The sequence below is a fragment of the Glycine soja genome, chromosome 8 (genome assembly GCF_004193775.1).
Source record: "Glycine soja cultivar W05 chromosome 8, ASM419377v2, whole genome shotgun sequence".
Taxonomy (NCBI): domain Eukaryota; kingdom Viridiplantae; phylum Streptophyta; class Magnoliopsida; order Fabales; family Fabaceae; genus Glycine; species Glycine soja.
Window position 1 is genome coordinate 12,282,010 of NC_041009.1, and position 22,708 is coordinate 12,304,717.

Genomic DNA, 22,708 nt, shown 5'->3' on the forward strand with positions numbered 1-22,708 from the left:
TTATAGTGGAAGGGTTAGTCAGTTAGAGGGGATTTGAGAGGTAAATAATCAGGAGGAAGATGTAAGGGAAGAGGCATTCTAATTTAGTATCATTTGAGAATTGAGGTTTTCTCTTTGTTAAGGGAAAATTCTTTAAGGGGAAACCTTTGGACGAAAGTTATCTCTCCTATTTTATGTTCTTCTGTAATAAAGATATAACATTTTTCTTTTCTTCAATTTTGTAATTTGGGTTCCTAACATAAACATTGGAAAGAGAAATAAAAATACAAAAAAAAAAGCCTTCTTCCACTAGGCAAGGTGGACTGTAGAAAGTCTAATAAGAAAAAAATTAGTAATCTAATAAACTAATATAAAAGAACTGAGAGAATCTATGAAAAGGAAAGTAGGAAGAGTTAATTTGAAAAGAGAGAAATAGTAATATTATTTTTTAATTGAAAAACTGTACATAATCTGAAGGTTGTTAATGTCTCCTAGATATGGAAAAAAGGCTTAGCTACATTAACTACACTAATGTTAAAATCTGAGATATGGAAAAAAATCTCCTAAATATGGAAACTGTCAATCCTAATAATCTGTACAGATAAGCAAATTTCAAAATTACAAGTTACAACGTGGGTCTACAACTAGTTTTCAAACCAGAAAGGAATGCTTAATACACACAATAGACAAACCTCTCCCAAACGTCGAAATGCACCATATATGCCTCCTACTATTGTAGAGAAGATGGCATACCAAATCTGTGTATCCATAAAGTAGACCTGAAAAGGGCACCTAGTTGACTATTAAACTCGTAGAACATGGAAATAATATAATTGGTGAGACATGTGACAGAAAGATAGACGTACAAGTATGATAGGGGACCATATTGCAATCACTACACCAATATTGTTTCTGGCTGCATGTAGTAGAAGATGATATTAAGAGCAATCCTATTATATGAATAATGAACTACATTCATTTTCATTTATTTCCAGTGTTACCATGAGGGAAGAACTCATGCCATCTGTAAACTGATACACGAGCATTCATGATGGCTTTTGTTGGAGCCACAAGAGGCTTAATCTGCATTGTAAAGCAAATGAACCTAATGAATTTAACAAACACATGCATATAAGATGCTATATAAAAACTCTGCACCTTTGCAGATGTAGATACAATCCTAAACTTGTAATGTTGATATGTACATGATGAAATTGGGTGGAAATGAACCAGTTAGTGGATGGAACTCGGATAAAATTAAAGAAAATAGGATCAAAAGGAAATATAAATTGATAAGAAATATATTTTCCTATAATCAGTCAATATAAACCTCCTCCATGCAGGAAGAAATAGAACTTACTGAAAAAAGGGAAAAAGGAAGAAGAAAATAGGATCCAAAAGTAACTATGAAATGATAAGAATTCAATATATCAATAGGCAATCAAAAACGATATATTTCTGGATCAAATCTTTACCTCCAAGTAGTAGCTGAATGCTAATTTAGATAGAATTAGCATAACCCAGAAACAAGTGTACCTAGAAAATTAAGACAGTTACTTTAATCAATCAGAGTTGACCAGTGAAAATGAACATAGATGAGGATTGAAGAAATTAACTTCATTCTCTTACTTCAACAAGGAAATTGGACCCTCCTGCATTCCTCTTCCAACAAAGAGTCGAGGCTGCAAGTTGTGGAAAAGAAAACAAGAGAGAAATAAGAAATACTGAAAAAATTAAATAAAAAAAGACTAAATATATGTTGTTTTTTTATAAACCAGTGTCTCCCTATCATCTTCAAGAAAAACTAGACAGGACAATTAATATTTGTCAGAAGTATTTCTTAAGGAAGATAAATAAAGCCATTGGTTTATGAGAAGATACACATATTATAAAATATATAAGAATAAATACACAAACCAGGTATGCATCTGTTTACCTGAGACCACCACATCATGAGCTTCACAACACCATTATTAGACCTCTCAAGAAACTGGCGAATGAATGGGAACACAAATAACAGTGCAGAGAGTATATTTGGAGATAAGTAGATGAAGACAGCCAAAATGAACAAAGAAGGGGAACCTGTACCATTGCCAAACCAATTCTTTATGGTTTGTGCAAAGCCAGATGGATTTTTCCAAGTGTAAGCATAAGTAACTGGTAAAATTATGACCCAAGCTGCAGCTAAAATTGCCTTAAATATATACCGCAGCTGGACATGAAGCGACATGACTTTCCTTGCTTTCCAACTAAGGAATACGTCCAGAATGGCTGGAAAAGTATAAAAGACAGCATAATCAAGTTGCAACTTCATAAAGTAGAACACATTGTTGTTTGATAATGGAACATATAGATAAAAAGGAATTGGAAATTTTATTAAGTTACAAGCACTAGAGTCCCCAAAAACAACTCTCAGTAACTATTTAAAATGAAACATCAATAAAAAAAAAAAGAGATTTAACATCCTGTGAAGCTTTTGAAAAAGCATTTCATTATCTTATGTGATCTTGCTTCAATACATCTATAATAAGCCTCACTTGGAAGAATAGTTTCTGAATTCTATTGCTCAATTTCTGAATTTGCTGCTATGAAATGAATCCACAAGGCACAGAGAATGAATTACTATCCAATGTTAATTAAATGAAATAATCAGCATCATTCAGCCTGTTTGGCTTCATTTTCATGATCTTGACAGAAGAAATCTCCTGAAATAAATTTTTAACATTTTTCTGCTAAAATGAAGAAAAAAAATTATAGCGGAAAGAAAGACACGTATTTTGATGCCACAAAACTGAGTTATATAGTCCTTTCTCTCCATCTCTGCTTCATAAATTTAAGACAGAAAAACGATATGGAAACAAGAGCTGCAGCCTCTAGAAAAACTACATGTTTCTAACTACCTTGTGCAAGCTTCAATATTGCAGCAGTTATGAAGATGCTGAGAACTTGCTTGAAAATATCACCATCAAATATTGAGCTTAATTTTCCAGAACCATTCCAAGCAATGATTATCATCGCCTTAATTGAAAAACATGATCCGCACACATCATTAGCTTGAATGGATGCAGAATGAAGTTAAGGCTGTACATCAAAAACCAAATCTGAAACGATTACCTGTAAACAGAGTATATAAAAGCTCCACATTCTATCAAAACTTCTAAATATATGCCAAAATGTGCGTATTTCAACAAAATTAGTTTTCCCACTCCACCGGTCTGAAGCAGGACCTCTGTTTTCCTGTTTTCCAAAATCAAGCACAAGTAATTAGGATAAGATCATGGACAGAGGTTGCCTCATTCATATTTCATGTTTTAGGAAACATGTGGATTGTTCGAAAGAAACTCTAAGAGGAAAAACTCAGTTGTATTCATCTCCAATAAGTACCAAGTTCCTATATATACAGTCCTAAATACAAGTGCCAGACTGAAACTCTGTCAACAACAGGAGCCAAAAAGGTAAAAAATGTTTACAGTAGTTTAATATAAATGCACTAGTTATAATTAGAATTACAGTTTAATATAAATGTTTATGGTATCACTGAAGGTCAGGAGCGACATTGAGGATATTAATCAGTTTTCATCAGGATACACACACATACACTCTCCAATCAAGTTTCTTCTTAATGGTAATAGAATGTTTCTTTGGAGTTCCAGCAAAGCATGAAGCCTAAAATGGTTCTTGTTACACAATCTTATTTGTAACTCTAATCACACACCAGACATGAAATATGCCATACCTCGTGTTTGTTAACTTGATGTTGCTGTTGAGGAAAAGGAACAGAGAAGAAATCAGAGTCAACACGCATAGGCCAACCTAGCCGAAAACAATCAACTGACCTACAATTTTGAAACAATAATCTATTTAACAATAAAATTTATTGTTCAGGAAAACAACTTAATCAAAAAGAAGCATAATACCAAAAATATTCATTTAAATCATCATAATTTCTCCAGTGAGAATGCTTTGCTTTTCCCATATTACTTCTCTCAGCTTCCTGCAATACAGAAAAAATCCAAGGAAACAGATAAAAGAAGGCTATCAAATGTTCAAAGTAAATTATAAAAAAATTTCAGCTCATAAAAAAAAAAGAAACTCACCTTGGCTATTACATCATATATTGGTTTTACAACTTTCATAAGAAAAGCCTCATTATCACCACCATAGGCAGGCTTTACAGGTTCACCAGTCAGTGGACTAACATTCCCAGCTAACATCCCATACAACTCAAATGCCATCTAGGTAGATGAAGAAAAATGATGCTTAAGATTTGTTCGAAATTATTTTGACATTCAAATCAAATAACATAAAAAAAGAAAGACTTTACATCATGTATAATAATGGAAGTTACATTAAAATTTGGAACTACCAAAGCACATGCAAGTATGTGTTGGAAAGCTGCCTTAATTGCAGCCACCCCTAATCCACCTTAGTTTCAGCCTCTTTGGGACTTCGGACCCTTAATTGCAACCTCAAGAATGGTGGTTTATTCACACACCCACTAGAGGTATGGCTTAAATAAAGCTTGGACAGTCTTCATCTTACAAGCTGGTTTTGTGGGCTGAGTTAGGCCCTAAACCTAATTTCCAAGACTATGCAATATACATGGAAAATAAATAAAAATGTCTTAGGTATAGTATGTCAAAATGAGTGTACCACCAATGAGGGATGGGTCTAATTCTCGCTTTAGACTGAAGAAAATATTTTCCTTTTTTAATTTTTTATTTAATTTTAAATAATACTTACATGATGGTATATAAAACAAAGGCATTCTGGCATAAATCTCAAATTTGCAGCTTCTCCCCATATGAGAAGATATAGACCCATATATAATAATTTGCGCTGTTGCATTTCCTGCTGAATGGTTGGCAACCTAGCAATCATTTAAAAAAAACATAAAACTTCAAAAGAGTATATTACAAGGTCCAAAAGTATCCATTTATGCATAGCATGTAAATGAGCTAATTCCATCTTGTACCAAAAGAAGGAAAGAACAAAAATATACATAAAAAACCGCCTACTCAACACCAAACTATGCTAGTTTAAGTACCAAAACAACAAAATGAATGTAGGGGCGTACTTAAGCAAAGCTAGAGCCAAGCCAATCCCAATTTTCATCATTGGCTTAACTCCAATAATTATATGTCCATATACAAGTAAACTTTAATAATATTATTAATACAAATTTACAATACTATCATGTATCCAGGATTAAATACACCTTTTATATATATATTATATATATATATACACATTTATGTATATAACCTGCTTAAAAGATACAGTCTTACAGAACTAAGCTTGCTTGGTTTCATTTAGGGCACTCAGCTCGCATAGGGCAACAGTTGAGCCTAGCTAAGTGTGGCTCAAAAGCAGATTGACCTCTACCGACAACTCACTAGGTAAATATAAGACCTTAAATTTCAATTTGACACTCAAATAAACTAGCATTTGAAGTAACTACTAGATTAGGACATGCAAATCTCACCAAAGGCTACTTTTGCGACCCAAATACTTGCACCATTTTTTGTAGTTTCTAAAGAGTTTCTTCATCACTTCATTTAAAGCACGATCGTCCAACTAAATAGGGAAGAGTGCAATATATAAGAAACAAGAAAAAAAAAGTATGTCTAAATCAGAAAATGAAGGTCCAAGCCATATCAATACAGAAAAGAAAACCTTGGGTTGTTGATCAGGTTTTGGAACTTGTCGTATATGTACATTTGCAAGCAAAAGAATCAAGTGCTCCCTTTGATTTTCCACATTGTCCTTCTGCACATGAGTACAAGGAAGATAACCTTTGAATGAAGTATAAAATTGAACACCAAACGGTAGACACAGATCAGTTCAGTCACTACCTGGAAACCAAACATCAGCTGAAGCCAATCCAGAATGTCTTCATTTACTTTGTTGCCATGTTCCTTTGGCCAAGGCAAACCCCTGGTATTACGGAGTGCAGAAACAGCAGCTTGAATCTGTAAAACCAAATAAGTACAGCAACCATAGAAACACATTGAACGAAATTCTAGCAGAGGTTATTCATAAGCTAAAAGTAGAAAGTTCATGCCAGACATGAAAAAAGGTGAGAAAATTATTAACAATATATTGTTTCATTTCTAATTATTGGAGTTTTTTAATCTTAACTTCTGCCTGTGTTTGTACGCAGGTAATGCCTAAACCACAAAGACTTGATTTCTAGGCAATCTGTTTTTGATTCAGGTACTCTACAGCCCTTAGTCTTTTTTGTTTTCATTTGCTTAAACAGGAGTTTCCAAGTTCTACTACAGGCAGTACAGGGTGTTACCTCTTGGAACCTCATGTATCAAGCATTAACTCAAATGAAGGGGGGATTAAAACATAATTAAAGAGAACAAACCTCATGATATCTCATTATAGCCTCTTTTCCACTCTCTGGATCAAGTGGCAAAATATTATAAGGGACATATAATTGCTTCTGTTCCTCAACCTTAGTATGAGCTTGTATAATCTGCAATTAAATATAAAAAACAGAATGTTATAATCAAAATAAAAACAAACAAGGAAGAATTAATACATTATTCTCTTTATATGTAAACTCTATTCAATGACCAATAGACATAGTAATTTTACCTCCTCAGATACTGGAATATCTTCTGTTCGATTAACTGCCTTCAATACCTCAAATAAAACTGCAGCAGTTTGGTATGCTTTTGTGAGCTGGGCACTGGGGCAGCATAAGATGTTAATTTCAGTATTTTCCATTGCAATTAAAAAGAAATTAGTACAATTCACACATAATTGTGTAATATAAGAGAGAAATAATCAAGTCAATGACCAAATTGTTGATTCAATTAAATTGTAAACTCACCGGTCCTTATCAGCAGCTTTATCTAACGCTTGAATATACTTTTCATAGTACTGCCTATAAAAAGTCTGCATTTCACGAGCATCACTCTTTTTCCTTCCCTCGTGTGTTGTGACATTTTCCTGTTAAGAATGAAAAATTACTTCAATATCTTATAATTTGCAAAGAAATGTATTCCAATGTATGCTACTCTAAAAGAGCGTTCGTTCTTTGGTTTTTCGCTGCTCCATTAATATACTAAATCAGAAGTCATTAAACAAGCTTTTTCAACTCCTAATTGTGGCATTTATTAGTCGAGGTAGGGAATGAAGCTAAACGGATTGAAAATATTAAGCAAAAAAAAGAATTTAGAAATTCTTAACAAATGAAATCAGGAGTCACCTTCTCCAGGCGCTGAAGAAGAGCAGTTTTGAATTGGCGAACACCACGCCCACTTGATTGGGGATCTAGTCTGTGAGCTAGTTCAAAGGCATAAAACCGACCTAATGACAATAAAGACATGAGCATTTGATAAAGAACATTCACATCAAAGTTCAGAAAGCATATCATTGCAACAGAGTAGTTTCAGATACAAAGAAAGTAAACACAAAATAATTTGTTTTGGTTGCAAACACACAATAATTTAATAGATGTGACAAATTAAGAGCTATATGAAGAGCACTTACCTGATGACTTACCAGTATAAAGGAAAGAAGCAATGAAGTTCAGATATCAAGTAGTTTTGATTCTTTGTGAGTTGTTAAAGAACCAGAAATTACCAATTATTACCATTTGATGCATGTAATAAATTTTAAAGAATTGAGAAAAACACAATGCGTTCTAGTATTATACAAATAAAATTAAGCATTCATGATTCCTGCAAAGACTGGTCTGGAATATAACAATTTCCTACCCCCCCAAAACTAAATTTTTCAATGATCTATAAAACACAAGACCATTTTACCCTTGGGATTGAGAACATTTCCAATCAAACCAAGAATCTGATTAGTCAATTCATCAATGAGAGCTTTGAACAACATTTGTTTTCATTTCTCAATGATTATTAGCAACATGTAGAATCTTCTGAAAACTTAGCTTCTATTGGACTTCGACTTTTGCATATCCTTATAAAACATGAATTTATTCTGCAGTTATCTAACCAAACTTGTCAAATAACATACACCTTACAAAGTACACACACAGCAGCAACTTACAGAGATAAGCAACTCTTTTATTGCTAGCTTCTACTTCATTAGCGACACGGAGGATGGGAGCTATCTCAACAAGTGAGGAAGGCACCACTTCACTGTCCAAGATCGGGTCAGCTCCTAAATTCCCAGCAGTCTGAGTCCGCAGTATCCGCCTTTGCGGAGGCAGATCAGACCCCCTTCTATAAGACATCTTGATACCTCAATTTATCAATCTATATCACTTCTAGTTGTTACCACTCCTGTAAGAAGGGAAAAGGTGAAACATTAAATTAAATAGCAAATACCTTCAGGGAAAAAAAAAGATGAAAATTATAGGAAATGATGGCAAATCAGAAAACTGACCCTTCACAATTCTGTTATAATAATAATCACTTTTCAATAATTGGAAAGGCAAACGCATATTAAGCTTGCTTATTTGGCATAGCCAGAGATCAAAAAAAATTCTTTCATCTCTACCCCTTCTCTCTCGCTATCCCTCTGTGCGTGAGATATTAAGATTGAAGGGAGCAAAAGATGCAAGGTTGAATGTGATTCTTATGATCCTTCATATAGAGAAAATTATATTCCATTTGCAGTGAAAAGTTGAAAATCCATGAAACCCCATATAAACTACATCCAAATGAATTGCAGAAAGGAAACCAGTATGGAAAGAAAATTCCCCAAAACGACCAGTTCATCAGTAATAAACACAAGTAAAACAAACTTTCCAAATTCAAAACTTAAAAGAAAAACCAAAACCCCAATTGCAAGAAAGCGCCAAGAAACACACCTCAAAAGGCCATGGATGAAACTCTGCCACAGAGGCAGTGATATCTTCGCTGCAAGCCACACTAATCAAGCAAGAAAATTTCTTCAGTTTTCCCACTATCTCTGAGCAACCCAACATGCAAAACAGCAAAAAGGATACAATTTTACATGAATCATGCTGTGGACAACTAAGCATGTGGGAGAGAGTGTGAAATTGTGAAAAGGATCAAGATTACCTCTTAAATTATTAAGGTTGATATATAAAAAAGGAAAACTCAAAGGGGGGTCTCTGCAATCAGCACAAGTCCAAGTGACAATAAAATAAGATTAAAAGAAAGCTTCTTTACAAGAAAGTGAAAGGGAAAAAAAACACAGTTAAGAAGGTTACATGGTTGTTAGATAGTGTGAGAGACAGAGAAAGTGAAAGAGTAGTTGAAAATCCATGAAACCACATATAAACTACATCCAAATGAATTGCAGAAAGGAACCAGTATGGAAGGAAAATTCCCCAAAACAATTGGTTCATCAGTAATAAACACAAGTAAAACAAACTTTTCCAAATTCAAAACTTGAAAGAAAAACCAAAACCCCAATAGCAAGAAAGCGCCAAGAAACACACCTCAAAAGGCCATGGATGAAACTCTGCCACAGAGGCAGTGATATCTTCGCTTCTGCAAGACACACTAATCAAGCAAGAAAATTTCTTCAGTTTTCCCACTATCTCTGAGCAACCCAACATGCAGAACAGCAAAAAGGATCAACTTTTACATGAATCATGCTGTGGACAACTAAGCATGTGGGAGAGAGTGTGAAATTGTGAAAAGGATCAAGATTACCTCTTAAATTATTAAGGTTGATATATAAAAAAGGAAAACTCAAAAGGGGGTCTCTGCAATCAGCACAAGTCCAAGTGACAATAAAATAAGATTAAAAGAAAGCTTCTTTACAAGAAAGTGAAAGGGAAAGAAAACACAGTTAAGAAGGTTACATGGTTGTTAGATAGTGTGAGAGACAGAGAAAGTGAAAGAGTAGTTGTAGGTGTCGTTGAGAATGAACACGGATGAGTGAGTGTAACCAACGACTCACAAAATGAGTGAAGAAAGGTATATATGGTAACTGGGAATGATGGGATGATGCCTCATGTATGTATGATATGGTTGTTTAAAGTCAATGCTCTTTAGCGGGTAAAGTTCCCCTAATCAGAGAAAGCCAGGTCAGCACTTGAGGTTCTATGTAGTTTCTACCTTTCTTAAATAAACATTATCCTTAAAACAAGGAAACTGAAATGAAAAGGTGACAAAAAAAAAGTGTCGGGGGAGCTTCTATTAATTGCATTTTAGAAAGAAATTTGAGTTTGATTTCAATGTATAGGGAATTAATCAGAAATTAGGATTGATTTTATTTTTTAAGTATTTACTGTAAAAATCAATTGAATTAATCATAAATTATCATTGATTTGATTTTAAGTATTTATTGTAAAAATAAATTGAATTAATAAGAAATTATTATTGATCTAATTTTTTAAGTATTTATTATAAAAATCAATTAACTTTGTTATTAGATAATAATATCTTTAGACTGTTATTGTATATGCTATCTATTATATTATTTTATGTTCTTATGTTTTAATGAAAATAAGGCAAAATTGATCGATGGTTGTGAATTTGTGAATGTTATTCATTTTTTGTTTTGTTTTCAATAGACAAGATAAAAAGAGAGGGAAAGGGTTAACCACTTGATCATTATCCTGTTGAAAGCATAGAATATCAGAATTATTGTCAGATTTGAATTTAATCTGATTTTGGACGGTGATTTTATCATAGCAGTCAGTCAAGATAGCTTGTTGAATGGATGTTCCTTTGGCCATCCCATCTTTTATAAATCTGTGGATCCTCTTTATACTTCTTTTTCTTATCTTTATTTTTTGTATCTTTATGCAGCTTCATGTGCTACCTTAAACCTCACCTCTAAATATTAGTGGTTTGACACATCCTTTAAAATATACAATAGTTTTTATATAATTACAAGTATCAGGTCTTCTGTCATGAGGTGAGTAAACTCAGACTCAAATAATAGGTGTGAATTCACTTAGCAAATGAAGTATTAAAAATTGGAAATCCTTTTTTCTAAAGCGCATATATATATATAAAAGATACATAATAAATAATCCAATTTTATTTTCGATCCTAATAAACTTTTTCATTGTTACAAGTTCATCGTATATTAACTAGTGACATGATACCATAACAATTGATAGTGTTACAAAGATTAATTTATAAGATAACACATATCATCACTTAATCGATTATAGAAATTTAAAATAAAAAATAATAATATATCAAGAAATTAAAAAAAAAATTATTAAGGATCCAAAATAAAATTCATTTATCATGAACCTTCAAAATATTTATAAAAAAAATTCTATATGACATGGTATCTTTCAATCTTTGTCATTTTTTTTGATGAACTTTTATTTCTTGTAAATGTGGTCACTCATGATTAAAGTATTTCGTGCTGATGTTTGTTTCCAAAAGTCAGAAAATATAATAATTTTTTTAGTTTAATGACACTTTGGAAATTAGGAACTAATTATATAATAATTAGAATTAATAAAATATGATATTCGTATAAGATTTCTTTAAATTATATATATATATATATATATATATATATATATATATATTATTGATTTTATAATTTAAAAAGGTAAGAGGTAAAAATTGATTGTGTAATAAATAAAATTAATAGAATATAATATTCATATAAGATTTCTTTTAAAAAGAGATAAGTTATAAATTTTTTTATAATTTAAAAAAGGCATGAATAAAAATTAATTGTATAATAATTAAAATTTGATAACATATGATATTAAATAAGTTTTTCTAAAAAAAATAGCATTGTTATTGATTTGGTATATAGTTTATAAGAAATAAAATCAATCAAATATAATTTTTAGATCAGATTTTAATAATAATAATAATAATAATGATATGTGTTTTTATAGGAAAATTGGATGTCACCGATCGTGATTCTACAAATCATATAACAAGTCCAATCTAAAATCATGTTTACATGTTCCTGATTCTATAATCCATAACCACCGTATAAAGAAAGTTCTGTAAATAAAAAACATATAAAGAAAGTTTGTCTAAAAACAAAAAACAAAAACAATGACAATACACACGTTACATCTTCCAGATGCGTACCGTGCTATACTTGTTAATAATTTATCCGTTCGTTTACTTCAACTTCAAGCATTTACTCCGAAAGTATGATGCACACCTCCTGCTTCTTCATCAATTAATAAATCATTTACTACGGACTTCAAATCTCTCATGTCATGAGACTTGACTAACTAACCAATCAAGTTTTTTTCTTTCTTAAATACTATTCAAAATACTTTTTCTTTTATTATTTAAAATATTATCAAAAATATTTTAACAACAAAAAATAAAACAAATACATACTATAAGGACTAAAACAAAAAATAAAATTTACAATAACAAACAAAAAAACAATCAATTATGCAGACAAAAAAAATATTTAAATCTTTTTATAATAATCATGTTATTAGTATGAATAGATTTTGCTTATAATTAATATCCGTCAAAAAATCTTATTAATCATTTTAATGAGATTTTCTTTTCTTAATTATATTTTTCCATCTATAACCCACCAAGTGTATTTGTTATTAAGTTAATTAGTTCATAAATTATAAGATATTCTTTTATCCAAAAATAACTCTATGAAATAATACTAAACCATTAATTTAATGTCAATACTTTTCTTTAGAAATTTAATGGTGATAAAAAAAATTGAAATTTCATGTTAATAACTAATTACTACAAAATCAGTTTTGCATATTTATTACCAAATTGTAATTATCCTTTTATTTTTATAAAAGGAAGTTGTCAGATCACATCATATATTTTAATGAATCATTAACAAATATCGATTTGTTTTATAAAATAAAATAAAACAAATATCAATTTATTTTTTCTAGTCTTTTTTAAGAAAAAACTTTGTGATTAAAAGTCCTTTTGAGGTTGCGATAGCCTAAAATTAAAAAAAAAAAAAACACATACGTATCAAATGTTGATATGAATTTATAAGATATTTTTCTATTAAAAAATAACTCATTAAGTAAATTAGTTCTTTTGCAATAAATTATAAGATATTTTTTATTCAAAAATAACTCAATATGAAATAAGACTAAAACATTAATTTAATGTCGATACTTTATTTTATAAATTTAATGGTGATAAAAAATTGAAATTTCGTGTTAATAATTAATTACACAAAATCAATTTTGCATACTTATTATCAAATTGTAATTACCCTTTTATTTTTATAAAATGAAGTTGTTGCACCACATTATATATTTTAATGATTCATTAACAAATATCGACTTATTATATAAAAGAAAAAAAAGGAAAAACAAATATCAATTTGTTTTATCTAGTCAAGATAAAACTTTGTGATTAAAAGTCTTTTTTGGGTAGCGGTAGGGTCAGGGTAAACGCAGGTTGATAAAAGTACATCAACATCAATAATGCTAATCGATTAAGTGTTATTTTACTCAAATAATAGCATTAAATTCATTAAAGCATCTTACAAAAAAGGCTTAAGTATCAATTTGTTATCCAAATTATTTTAAATTGTTTAATTTAGTTTTTAAATTTTTAAAAGATTTAATTTGATTCTCAAATTCTTTAAAATAAATTAATTTGATTCTTAAATTTTTAAAAAGTCCAACTTAATAATTAAATTCTTAAAAATGAATCAATTTAATCTTTAAATCTTTTAAAATTTGAGAACCAAATTCAACCATTTAAAATAATTTGAAAATCAAATTGATTTACTTTTTTAAAAACTTGAGAATTAAATTAAATTTTTAAAAATTGAGAATCAAATTGATTCAGTTTTAATAACTTGAGAACTAAATTAAAATTTAAAAAATTTGAATATGAAATTAAATAATTTAAAATAATTTATGGGGACTTTTGTTTGTTTGCCGGAATCTTTTTAAGGAAACGTTGTTTGGCAAAATCTTTTTACATTTACAACAATATATTATTTAAAAATATAACATGGAAATATCATTTTTGGATATTTAAAAAAATTAATTACATTTTAATTTTAATATGTCTGGAATAGTTTTAAAATTAATTATAAAAATTCTGCTAATTTTGCAAACACCAAAGCTGTTGAAACTTTCCAAAGATTCATACGATGACTCAAACCTGTGCAAGGGAGGTTTTGGAATTGTGTTTGTCTCGTCTCGGGAGTGCACTGAGGTAAGCTAAAATTGCTTTTGTTTCTTTCTAACTAGTGTTTGACCCTTGTTATGCAAGGAGCATATATTATTACATTTGTATATATATGTATATATATATATATATTTTAGACTTATAAAATTATATTAGAAATTTAAATTTTAAAAAGACTTAAGTTTTGTTAACGCTAATTATGTTCTATTATGTAATGTTGATATAAAATAATTTAACAAGTTAGGTTTTGTAACAATAATTTAAAAAGGACGCGTGTTATATGAGAAACACTTAAGTTTTGTAACAATAATTTTAGCCAATTTTATATTTTAGAGTTTGGCTTAGTAGTATAAGAGGAGAAGGAAGGAAAATGTGGTAAATTTAATCTTCCGCTAACAAAAATATTAACCATCAACAACTAAGGTAAATTGGATTAAGATTTCAAATAATTTTAAAATATTATTTTTTATAAAAAAAATCTTGTGGTATTTAATTAGAATTTTTAAAAAATATAAATAAGTTTTGTGCTATTCAATTAAGATTTTTTTAACAATAACAACAAAATTTGATACTCTTTAATTATGATTTTTTTATAAATTATAAAAAATCTTTTGGTATTTAAAAATATACAAAATTTAATAGATTGTTTTTTAAGAAATATTTTGATGAATTTTATCATATTTTTTAGAATAAAATGTTTATTAATCAAATTCACCCAAATCCTTTGAAATTTTATTAGACTCTTTTTTTTTATTATCATATTTTATTTTCTCTTATCAAATATATTCACCCCTCTATTCTTTTCCATTTGTTTTTTAAGTTAATGTGTATATAATAAGGCTAATCATACTTTTTTTATATTAACTATGTTTTCAATCTAATGTTTCCATAACTATCAAGTTAATTTTGTTGTCTACTTAATCTTCTTATATCAAATTTTCACACTCACCACTTACTTTTACTCCATTTAAACATGTCATTTGATTTATATAATTGTAGTAATAAAAAATTAACATAGGAGGACACATAATTAAAATTAAATTAGTTATTAAAAGATTAAAAAATTATATTGATTTTACTTTTTTTATCCTAATCTTATTATTATTTTTAATAACTCTTATATTTTTGAATGTGTTTTAAAAAAATTAAAAAATTCTTTCAAATCTTATAATATAAATTCATTAAAATTCAAACTATTATAAAAGTTTGGTAAACAAAATATGGTAAATCATAATATTTCAACGTAATCTTTAACATTCATAAAAAATATTATACTAAAATAATTTTTTAAAATTTTAATCCAACACAACCCTAACATCTACCGATAAAAAATATATAATAATTTAATTTATTTTTAATATTATAAATAAATTAAATTTTTATTAATTTTGCAATATTTAAAGTTTATAAGCCATAGTTTGAATATTTTAAAATACAATTATTAATTAAATTAGATGCAAACTATTTAAATTAACTAGCACTTAGAATACATTACTAGTTTAGTATCTAATGGACAGTATATATTTCCCTTTAGAAAATAACAGCACTATCTGCAAACAAAAGTTGAGAGTAACGACATCACAAGTTCACAACGTGTCTGCATCTATGTTTTTATTTCTCCACAGGCAACTGGAATGCGTTTGAGAAGCAAGTTTTGCTGAACAAACGCTGCCTTAATTTGGGCATGTCTGCAGCGGCGCGTTTGGGTAGAAGAGTAGGCACAACAGCAAAGGAAGAACTGAGAAGAAACAAAGGAGCATGGCGCGATCCTCTTCCGGCCGCCGCTTCTCGCGCAATCGCGGAGAGAATCCCGTTGGCGGATCTCGTTGTCCAAGTCAGAGACGCAAGGGTCTGTTTGTTATGCATTTTAACGAATCACCATTCATTCCCTTTTGTTTCTTTCACTTGTTTATTTTCACTTATTTCACCTATTGTTTTCGTTTTCAGATTCCTTTGTCCTCTGAATGTGAGATACTCAGAAACTACCCTCCTTCCCTGAAACAAATCGTAGCGCTCAACAAAATGGACCTCGTGGGCACATCGAATGTGAAGGTGTGGGGGCTTCTTCTCGCTTTATTCTTTTTTCTTTTACCATTTTTAAGCTTTCTGGAATTTTCATATACATGTGCAAGACATCAAAGGTCGGTCCTGTTGATAAGGAATGAAGTCATATCTCGAAAGTCACTTAAAACTTTTTTATTCACCAAAAAAAAAAATACAAGTGAAAGATTGAGTGTTTTGTGAATATTTAATTAAGTCCCTAAACTGAAAAATATTGTTATTAGGTCCTTGATTTTTTTACTATTTTCGAAACTGGGGTTCCTGAAATTAGTTTATGGGGGTTTCAAATGTAATCGTTCTATTAACTTTTTTTTTTTTTTATCAGCAAAGGATAATATATATATTGAATAAGTACCAGAGGTACCAAAAGTTACAAATTACAGTTTTGTGCCACAGATAATAGGATCCGCAGCATACTTTGTATAGTATGACAATGAATCAGTTTCAGTCTACATGTGGAAGACTGATGTGTAGGATTAGTCTATTAGCCTATCCAACATTACTGAATGAAAGCTATGCTAAGATTGCTAGACCACTGATTGTAATGGGTGATGAAATCCTTCTCCAAAGTCCTGAGCCATGTCCATAATAAGAAAAGCGCATCATCCACCATTTTGTTGGCATTAAAGGATTCATTTGAGAAAATGATGCTATTTCTGTGCTTCCATATAGTCCATGTCAATGCTAGCCACCACCACTTCCATCTGTTAGGTCGTATGCAATAACATAAAATAAATAATGCATGCATTGAGTGTAAAGGTCTTTTACACTATCATCCAATCACAAATTGTAATATATGATAAGTTTGTTGACATGGGTGATTTTGGAATGTGATTACTGATTAGCAGTCTATTTGTTGCAAATCATGGTAACAGAGAAATTTGAGAGAAAGTAGGGAGAGTAGAAAAAGAAATTAGATGAGAAAAGTTGTGTCTAAACAATATAGTTATGGGCTTCTACAGAGAAGCTCTTGAGGGAGCTAAGCTAACTAGAGTAATCAACAATGCCTGGTTGGCTAGCTTCGTAACCAAATTAGGAACTAACTGATAAATGATTTTAACAAATTCACTTATGGAATTTAACCAAACTTGACCAAATAACCATGTCGGGTGATGAGAGAAATTGTATTTCTTTTAGATTTATTATTTAATGTTTTTTTAAAATAATAATAAATGCTTTGTGAATAGGCATGGATGGGATATTTTAGGGAAAGGAACTGCATATCTTGTGGGGTCAATGCTCATAACAAGGAGAACATCAAACAGGTAAACTGTATGTTCCCTCTAAAGAGCCTCAGGAATGAATGATCTTATTTTAAATATCATGATGTTTGGCCTTGTCTATAAATTGTTAAATGGCATGGAACCAAGTAACTAACTTTGAATCTTACTGTTGTTGTCGTTCTGTGTACATGTTTAAATTGATTTGAATTAATTTTTAGCTCACATTTGATATCACTTAAATATAAGGAATTTATATACGTCTGTAAGATGCATATGCAGTTTTGTCTGAAGCTCTCATCAATAGTAGTGAGAATTTTTGTAACTATTTTTAGCACAACCTATCAGTTAGAGATTCTGAAAAATGTTAGTATTATATTGCTTCTATTCCTTTTGGCTTTTTCACATTTTTTGTTTCTTTTTTCTTCCTTTCTTTTTTGTTTCTTCTATTGTTTTCCTTTGCTTTGTTTCTCTGGGCAATGCATCTTTTAGTCTGTGAAAATAAGATCTAAGCAAATGATTTGACTTGTGAGCTTTTATATTTGGTATTGGATGTCCTGGTTGCGAAGTATTTTTGTAGTAAAATTAGACAAAAGTTTTGTTCCCTATGAACTAGAAAAGTAAAAGGTTTTCCACGGAATAAGACAACAACAATAATCTGCAGTGTTATATTGAGTTTTTTATTTTTTTATTTCATTATGATTTTGTAATTGTTCATGAACATTGAACGGATTTTCTAATTCAGTTGTTGCTTTTAGATAGCTTCTTAGCCTTATACAACGCCGGGTGAGTGAATTGAAGGGAGCTGATCAATGTGACAATAATTATACCGCTACAGTCATGTTAGTCGGGATTCCAAATGTTGGAAAGTCGGCACTTGTCAATGCTTTGCATCAAGTGGGGAGAATCAGTGCAGCAGGTATTCAAATTATTATTACAATTCTAATGAAACAGGCTAAATGACATGCTCAAGTTTTGAGCAACACCTTATAATATTTTTTCTTGTTCAATTTTTATTTTTTAGAAAAAGGAAAGTTAAAGCATGCAACTGTGAGTCCAGAGCCAGGGGAGACTAAAGACATACGAAGTTTTAAGGTTAGCCCTTTGTTTTCTTTATATATTAGTATATAGTTTTGGTAGGAAAAAATATTTATGGCCCACCAAATTTTCATGTTTCCTTAATGTGGGCTATCAGTTTTATAATTTTGATGTTGTGCTGAAGGATACCAGAACTCTTAATTAGCCCCTAATATGATTTTGGAAAATCATATTCTCATTCTCCTTTTGGTTATTCTGTTTTTTCTTAATAATCTCCTTTATTTGGCTTAATTAAACATATGACCATCATGTTGAACAGAACAAGACTTGATCAATGATAGTTTTAACTCTTGGTAGATGCTTGGTGCATAGACATGCTCCATCTAGGCATCTTACATTACCATTTATCAGATATCTAATATGCTGGTGAAAGATGCTCATGTTTGGTAAGCTGGTAAGATTCTTCTATTAAGAGAAGAAATTTCACTAGAGAATTGACAGAAAAAAAAAAAAAACAAAAGCAGGGGACGGAATATCCACTTAAACCACCCAACACAAGATCTAGAATGCGTATACTGAAAATTATCAATTGTACAAAACTAACTAATCACTTTGTATGTCAAACCAAGAAAACACTAGTATACTACCAGGTTACTTTTTTTTCATAGATTGCCAACTTTACCCATTTGTCATGCATGTTTTGGAATGTATGGTGGATTTTAATTGGAATACATTGAATACACACATTTGTGCATGATAAAAAAAAAATAGTTGGGAATGTAAGTTGCCAGTGTACTAATCATCTCCTAGGTATTCCAACATGCAAATTATTTATAGCCAAATGCTGTATACTTTTAAGAATATACTTTAAAATAAAGTATATATTTTTTTTTGGCATGGTTGCTATTTCATTTAATCAGATTACTTGCACCTTGGAAAAACAGTTTTGAACGGGAGAAGTTTCCAGTTGAAGAAAATAGTTATTTATTTAAATGTTTAGACAAGGTTGATGTCCATTGTGTACTTTGTTAGCCTATCTATGCTACTATGATCTCCATACTATCTTTCCCTATTGTGCTTCCTGTCCACATATTCGTGTATTAGTGCATCCTTTGTGCTTTTCTCACTTTTGAAACTTCTGCTTTCTATTCAGATTGGTAGCCATCCCAATATCTATGTGTTAGACACTCCAGCTATTTTATCTCCCAAGGTTCCTAATGTTGATATTTTATCTAAATTAATTTTAACAGGTATGTTTAATTGGCTATCTTTTTCCTTTGATTTGTTTTTTTTTCATAGCTTAAATGAATGTTATTGAAACCTTGGCATAAAATTTGTTATTTGTTTGAAACAGAAGACAAAATTAGTTAGCAATCAACAATGAACCAATTGTTTTTATTTCCTTAGGTGGCAGTTTAAGTATCTTGCATCAATCATATAATGAGGAGGAAATAGAGGGTGATGTAAATCATAAGATTCAAACAAGGTGGATGAGATGGAAGAATGCTTAAGGTGTCATTTGCTATAGAAAAGCATCACTCAAGCTTAAGGAAAATTTCACCACTCAAATATAAGACCTAGAATGTTGGGTGGTCAAGAGCCAACAAGAAAATAAACTTAATACCACAAATATGAAAATATTACGGTGGATTTGGAGACACACAAGACAAGAGAAAATTGGGGTAGCATCTAATTCCTAAAAGATGGTAGAATCATGCCTTCAATAGTTTGGGCATGTGTGGAGACAACTTGTAGAAGTCCTAGTAAAATGAATTGATCAAATGGGGGGTAGTCCAACAGTTAGCAGTAGAGGAGGCCAAGAAAAGTTTTAAGTCAAACCAATAAGGATTTAGATATAAATGGCATGTCATTGCACGTGATATATCATGGGACATTATGACATCATTTGATCCATGCAATTGGTAAGTTCTAGAAGGAGTATTTTGTGATGGTAGTCAATGAAGTAATTATAGAAAAGGAGGCTAAACTTTTGTGATCATTGTGATGCTCACATTTTTATGGGTGTCTCTGTACCTCCTAAACTTGTTCTGTTCATGGATGTCTCTGTACCTCATAACTTCCAAGTGAACCAAAGAACAAAAACAATTTTCATAAAGGGAAATATGTTGTTAAAACTTTCAGATAATCTCTTCTTATTCTTGACTTCTTGTTTTTCTGGTTCATACCTTCATTTTAATCTTCATTCAGGAGCAATTGGGGATTGTTTAGTCAGGAGAAAAGAAGTTGCTCAACATTTTCTAGCTATTCACAACTCTAGTGAGCAATACAAGAAATGGGAAAAATTGTCTATGAAGGATAATGATAGATTATTCCTTAACGGGACAACAGAACAGTTGACTAGCTCTGGGTTGCATATGAAGCATAAAAACCAAATCCCTACAGATCACACACAGGTATCTGTAATTTATTTTGTGCATTATCTTAAAGCTCGTCTAATGTTTTTTAGTGTGTGGTTAAAAAATATTAATTGTATTCTCATAAAAATAACACAGCAAGAAAAAGAACGAAAGGACAATGAAAGAATTGAACCCAAACAAATGGACTGGTTCCCAGTTAAAATATGTAACTACAAAAATTTGGAAACTAATAAAGGAGCCAAAAATTTTAAAGAAATTGTTTGCATTTCTTTGGAAGTTGACTTGCATTGCTATTGGAGCACCAGTGAAGAATCAGTCAGCATGAGGATTTTCAGTTTGACGATAGGCATTGAAATGTCGAGTTGGATGACAGTTCCATATGTGCATTTATTTTCTTCATTTCCCATGATTCATGTGATTGATGAAGACTGGTTAAAACAAATCGCATAGTTGATCAGTGTCTTTGCTCTTTTATTCTTTAAAAGTTCGGATGCATTTTAACTTTTGGTTTCACAGGACTCCATAGTGCAGGATGTTCGACGAACACTGTTTGAAACAATTTCATCATTCGAAGGTGATGTGAGATGTGAAGACGAAATGGAAGCACTTATTGCAAGGCAGTTTACTGCCTTGCAGGAAGCTTTCCATGTTTCAATTGAATCTGAAGAAGATGATGCTCATGACAAGGTTGCTGGGAAGTTGCTTAATCTTTTCCGTACTGGTCGTCTTGGACATTATATTTTAGATAATCTTCCCGGATATATTCAATGATCATTGTTGTCCAATTGATACTAGTACTTCCATGGAGGTGGTTTTTGTGACAAGTCATTGCTTGCCTTTTTATTGTATCTGTCTGCTAGTTTTTTGTAACCTTTTTAGGTTGACCCAGTTAGGAATAATGAAGTGTATATTAATATCAGAATCGCATATATATATATATATATATATGTGTGTGTGTGTGTGTGGAAGAGAATAGATATTTTATCTCAAAGTTTTAGATCTTGAAAAAAGTAAATAAATAAAATTGAAGTTTAAGGATAAAATATTAAGAAAAATTATCATGAATTCAGTGTAAATTTTTTTACATATTATCAAATTACAACTCATCATATTAATATTTAAAATAATTATCTTAAAATAATTTAAACGATGATTTATGATTGAATGGCATTGTCAGTACTTAAACATTAAATTCGCATATTAAATAATCTTTATATTTTTGGCTAAAATAATGATCCTTTAACTTTTAAAAGTTCTAAAATGATCCTCTTATTTAATTCATGATAAGTTTGTCCTTTTGAAAAATTGATCATTTTTTATATTTGAACACGATTTTGAACATTTTTTTTATTGATTTAAGATGTAAAATTTGTCTTATTAAATTTATTTACATGAAAAAAATGAAAATCAATTAATGTAAGGACAAAAAAGGCATAAATGAGATAAAAAATACATAAAAAGTAAGTCTCATATCCAACAAAAGACATAAAAATATAATGTCATATTTTTTCTTATTATTCACTAGACTCATTTTTCATACAATTTTTACTGCATGTATGATCTTTTTGTTTCAAACATTTGTTGGTTCTTATAATTTTTATGTAGATAAATCTAATGAAATAAATTTCACGTCTTGAATCCATTAGAAAAAAGTTCAAAATCATGTTCTAAAATAAAAAAATAATTAATTATTCAAAAAGACTAATTTGCCACAAATCAAATAAGAGGGTCATTTTAGTACTTTTAAAAGTTAGAGACCAATTTTGAACCACAAAATCAGGTAAAATTCCCAATTCTTGACACCTAACTAGATTATTTTGGGTTCATTTATTTTATAATTGATTTATTCTGTTAACCCAACTTAACCTAATATTTCAAACTTGGGTTGGGATGCTATAATAAGACTGAGTTTTTGTTTAATCTATAGCTACGAAATATTTGGAGTACTTGAATCAGTAACAATACACAATGGAGCTACAATAGC

General features: G+C 30.3%; 2 protein-coding genes across 2 annotated transcripts in view; one reads left to right on the forward strand and one right to left on the reverse strand.

Annotated features, from left to right (window-relative positions):
* Positions 1-9,877, reverse strand: part of LOC114422017 (callose synthase 2-like) — a 30,143-nt gene extending 20,266 nt beyond the window's left edge. The window contains exons 1-25 of the mRNA XM_028388186.1: positions 9,746-9,877; positions 9,594-9,646; positions 9,377-9,480; positions 8,994-9,046; positions 8,780-8,880; positions 8,014-8,249; positions 7,202-7,302; positions 6,824-6,942; positions 6,586-6,679; positions 6,353-6,463; positions 5,835-5,951; positions 5,656-5,748; positions 5,465-5,556; positions 4,723-4,849; positions 4,077-4,214; positions 3,897-3,973; positions 3,716-3,815; positions 3,094-3,216; positions 2,880-2,997; positions 1,916-2,250; positions 1,609-1,661; positions 1,455-1,515; positions 981-1,062; positions 846-895; positions 672-758 (exon numbers count right to left, since the gene is read on the reverse strand). Of these exons, the coding sequence (XP_028243987.1) occupies positions 672-758; positions 846-895; positions 981-1,062; positions 1,455-1,515; positions 1,609-1,661; positions 1,916-2,250; positions 2,880-2,997; positions 3,094-3,216; positions 3,716-3,815; positions 3,897-3,973; positions 4,077-4,214; positions 4,723-4,849; positions 5,465-5,556; positions 5,656-5,748; positions 5,835-5,951; positions 6,353-6,463; positions 6,586-6,679; positions 6,824-6,942; positions 7,202-7,302; positions 8,014-8,200 (2,265 nt within the window). The 5' untranslated portion in view covers positions 8,201-8,249; positions 8,780-8,880; positions 8,994-9,046; ... (1 more) ...; positions 9,594-9,646; positions 9,746-9,877. The remainder of the gene's footprint in view (positions 1-671; positions 759-845; positions 896-980; positions 1,063-1,454; positions 1,516-1,608; positions 1,662-1,915; positions 2,251-2,879; positions 2,998-3,093; positions 3,217-3,715; positions 3,816-3,896; positions 3,974-4,076; positions 4,215-4,722; positions 4,850-5,464; positions 5,557-5,655; positions 5,749-5,834; positions 5,952-6,352; positions 6,464-6,585; positions 6,680-6,823; positions 6,943-7,201; positions 7,303-8,013; positions 8,250-8,779; positions 8,881-8,993; positions 9,047-9,376; positions 9,481-9,593; positions 9,647-9,745) is intronic.
* A 5,688-nt stretch (positions 9,878-15,565) lies between these two features.
* On the forward strand, positions 15,566-21,681 carry LOC114422018 (DAR GTPase 2, mitochondrial). The gene is made up of 8 exons (XM_028388188.1): positions 15,566-15,876; positions 15,975-16,079; positions 17,276-17,353; positions 18,071-18,227; positions 18,333-18,403; positions 19,500-19,596; positions 20,555-20,760; positions 21,241-21,681. Exons 1-8 carry the CDS (start codon positions 15,712-15,714, stop codon positions 21,493-21,495), a joined length of 1,134 nt encoding a protein of 377 aa, XP_028243989.1. The 5' UTR covers positions 15,566-15,711; the 3' UTR covers positions 21,496-21,681.
* The last annotated feature ends 1,027 nt before the right edge of the window (positions 21,682-22,708 follow it).

Excerpts from the sequence above, each read along its gene's own strand:
- LOC114422018 (XM_028388188.1), top strand. The coding sequence starts at position 15,712 with ATGTCTGCAGCGGCGCGTTTGGGTAGAAGAGTAGGCACAACAGCAAAG. Across the intron at positions 18,228-18,332 it reads GGGGAGAATCAGTGCAGCAG|AAAAAGGAAAGTTAAAGCAT; the intron begins GTATTCAAATTA and ends TTTATTTTTTAG. Across the intron at positions 18,404-19,499 it reads AAGACATACGAAGTTTTAAG|ATTGGTAGCCATCCCAATAT; the intron begins GTTAGCCCTTTG and ends CTTTCTATTCAG.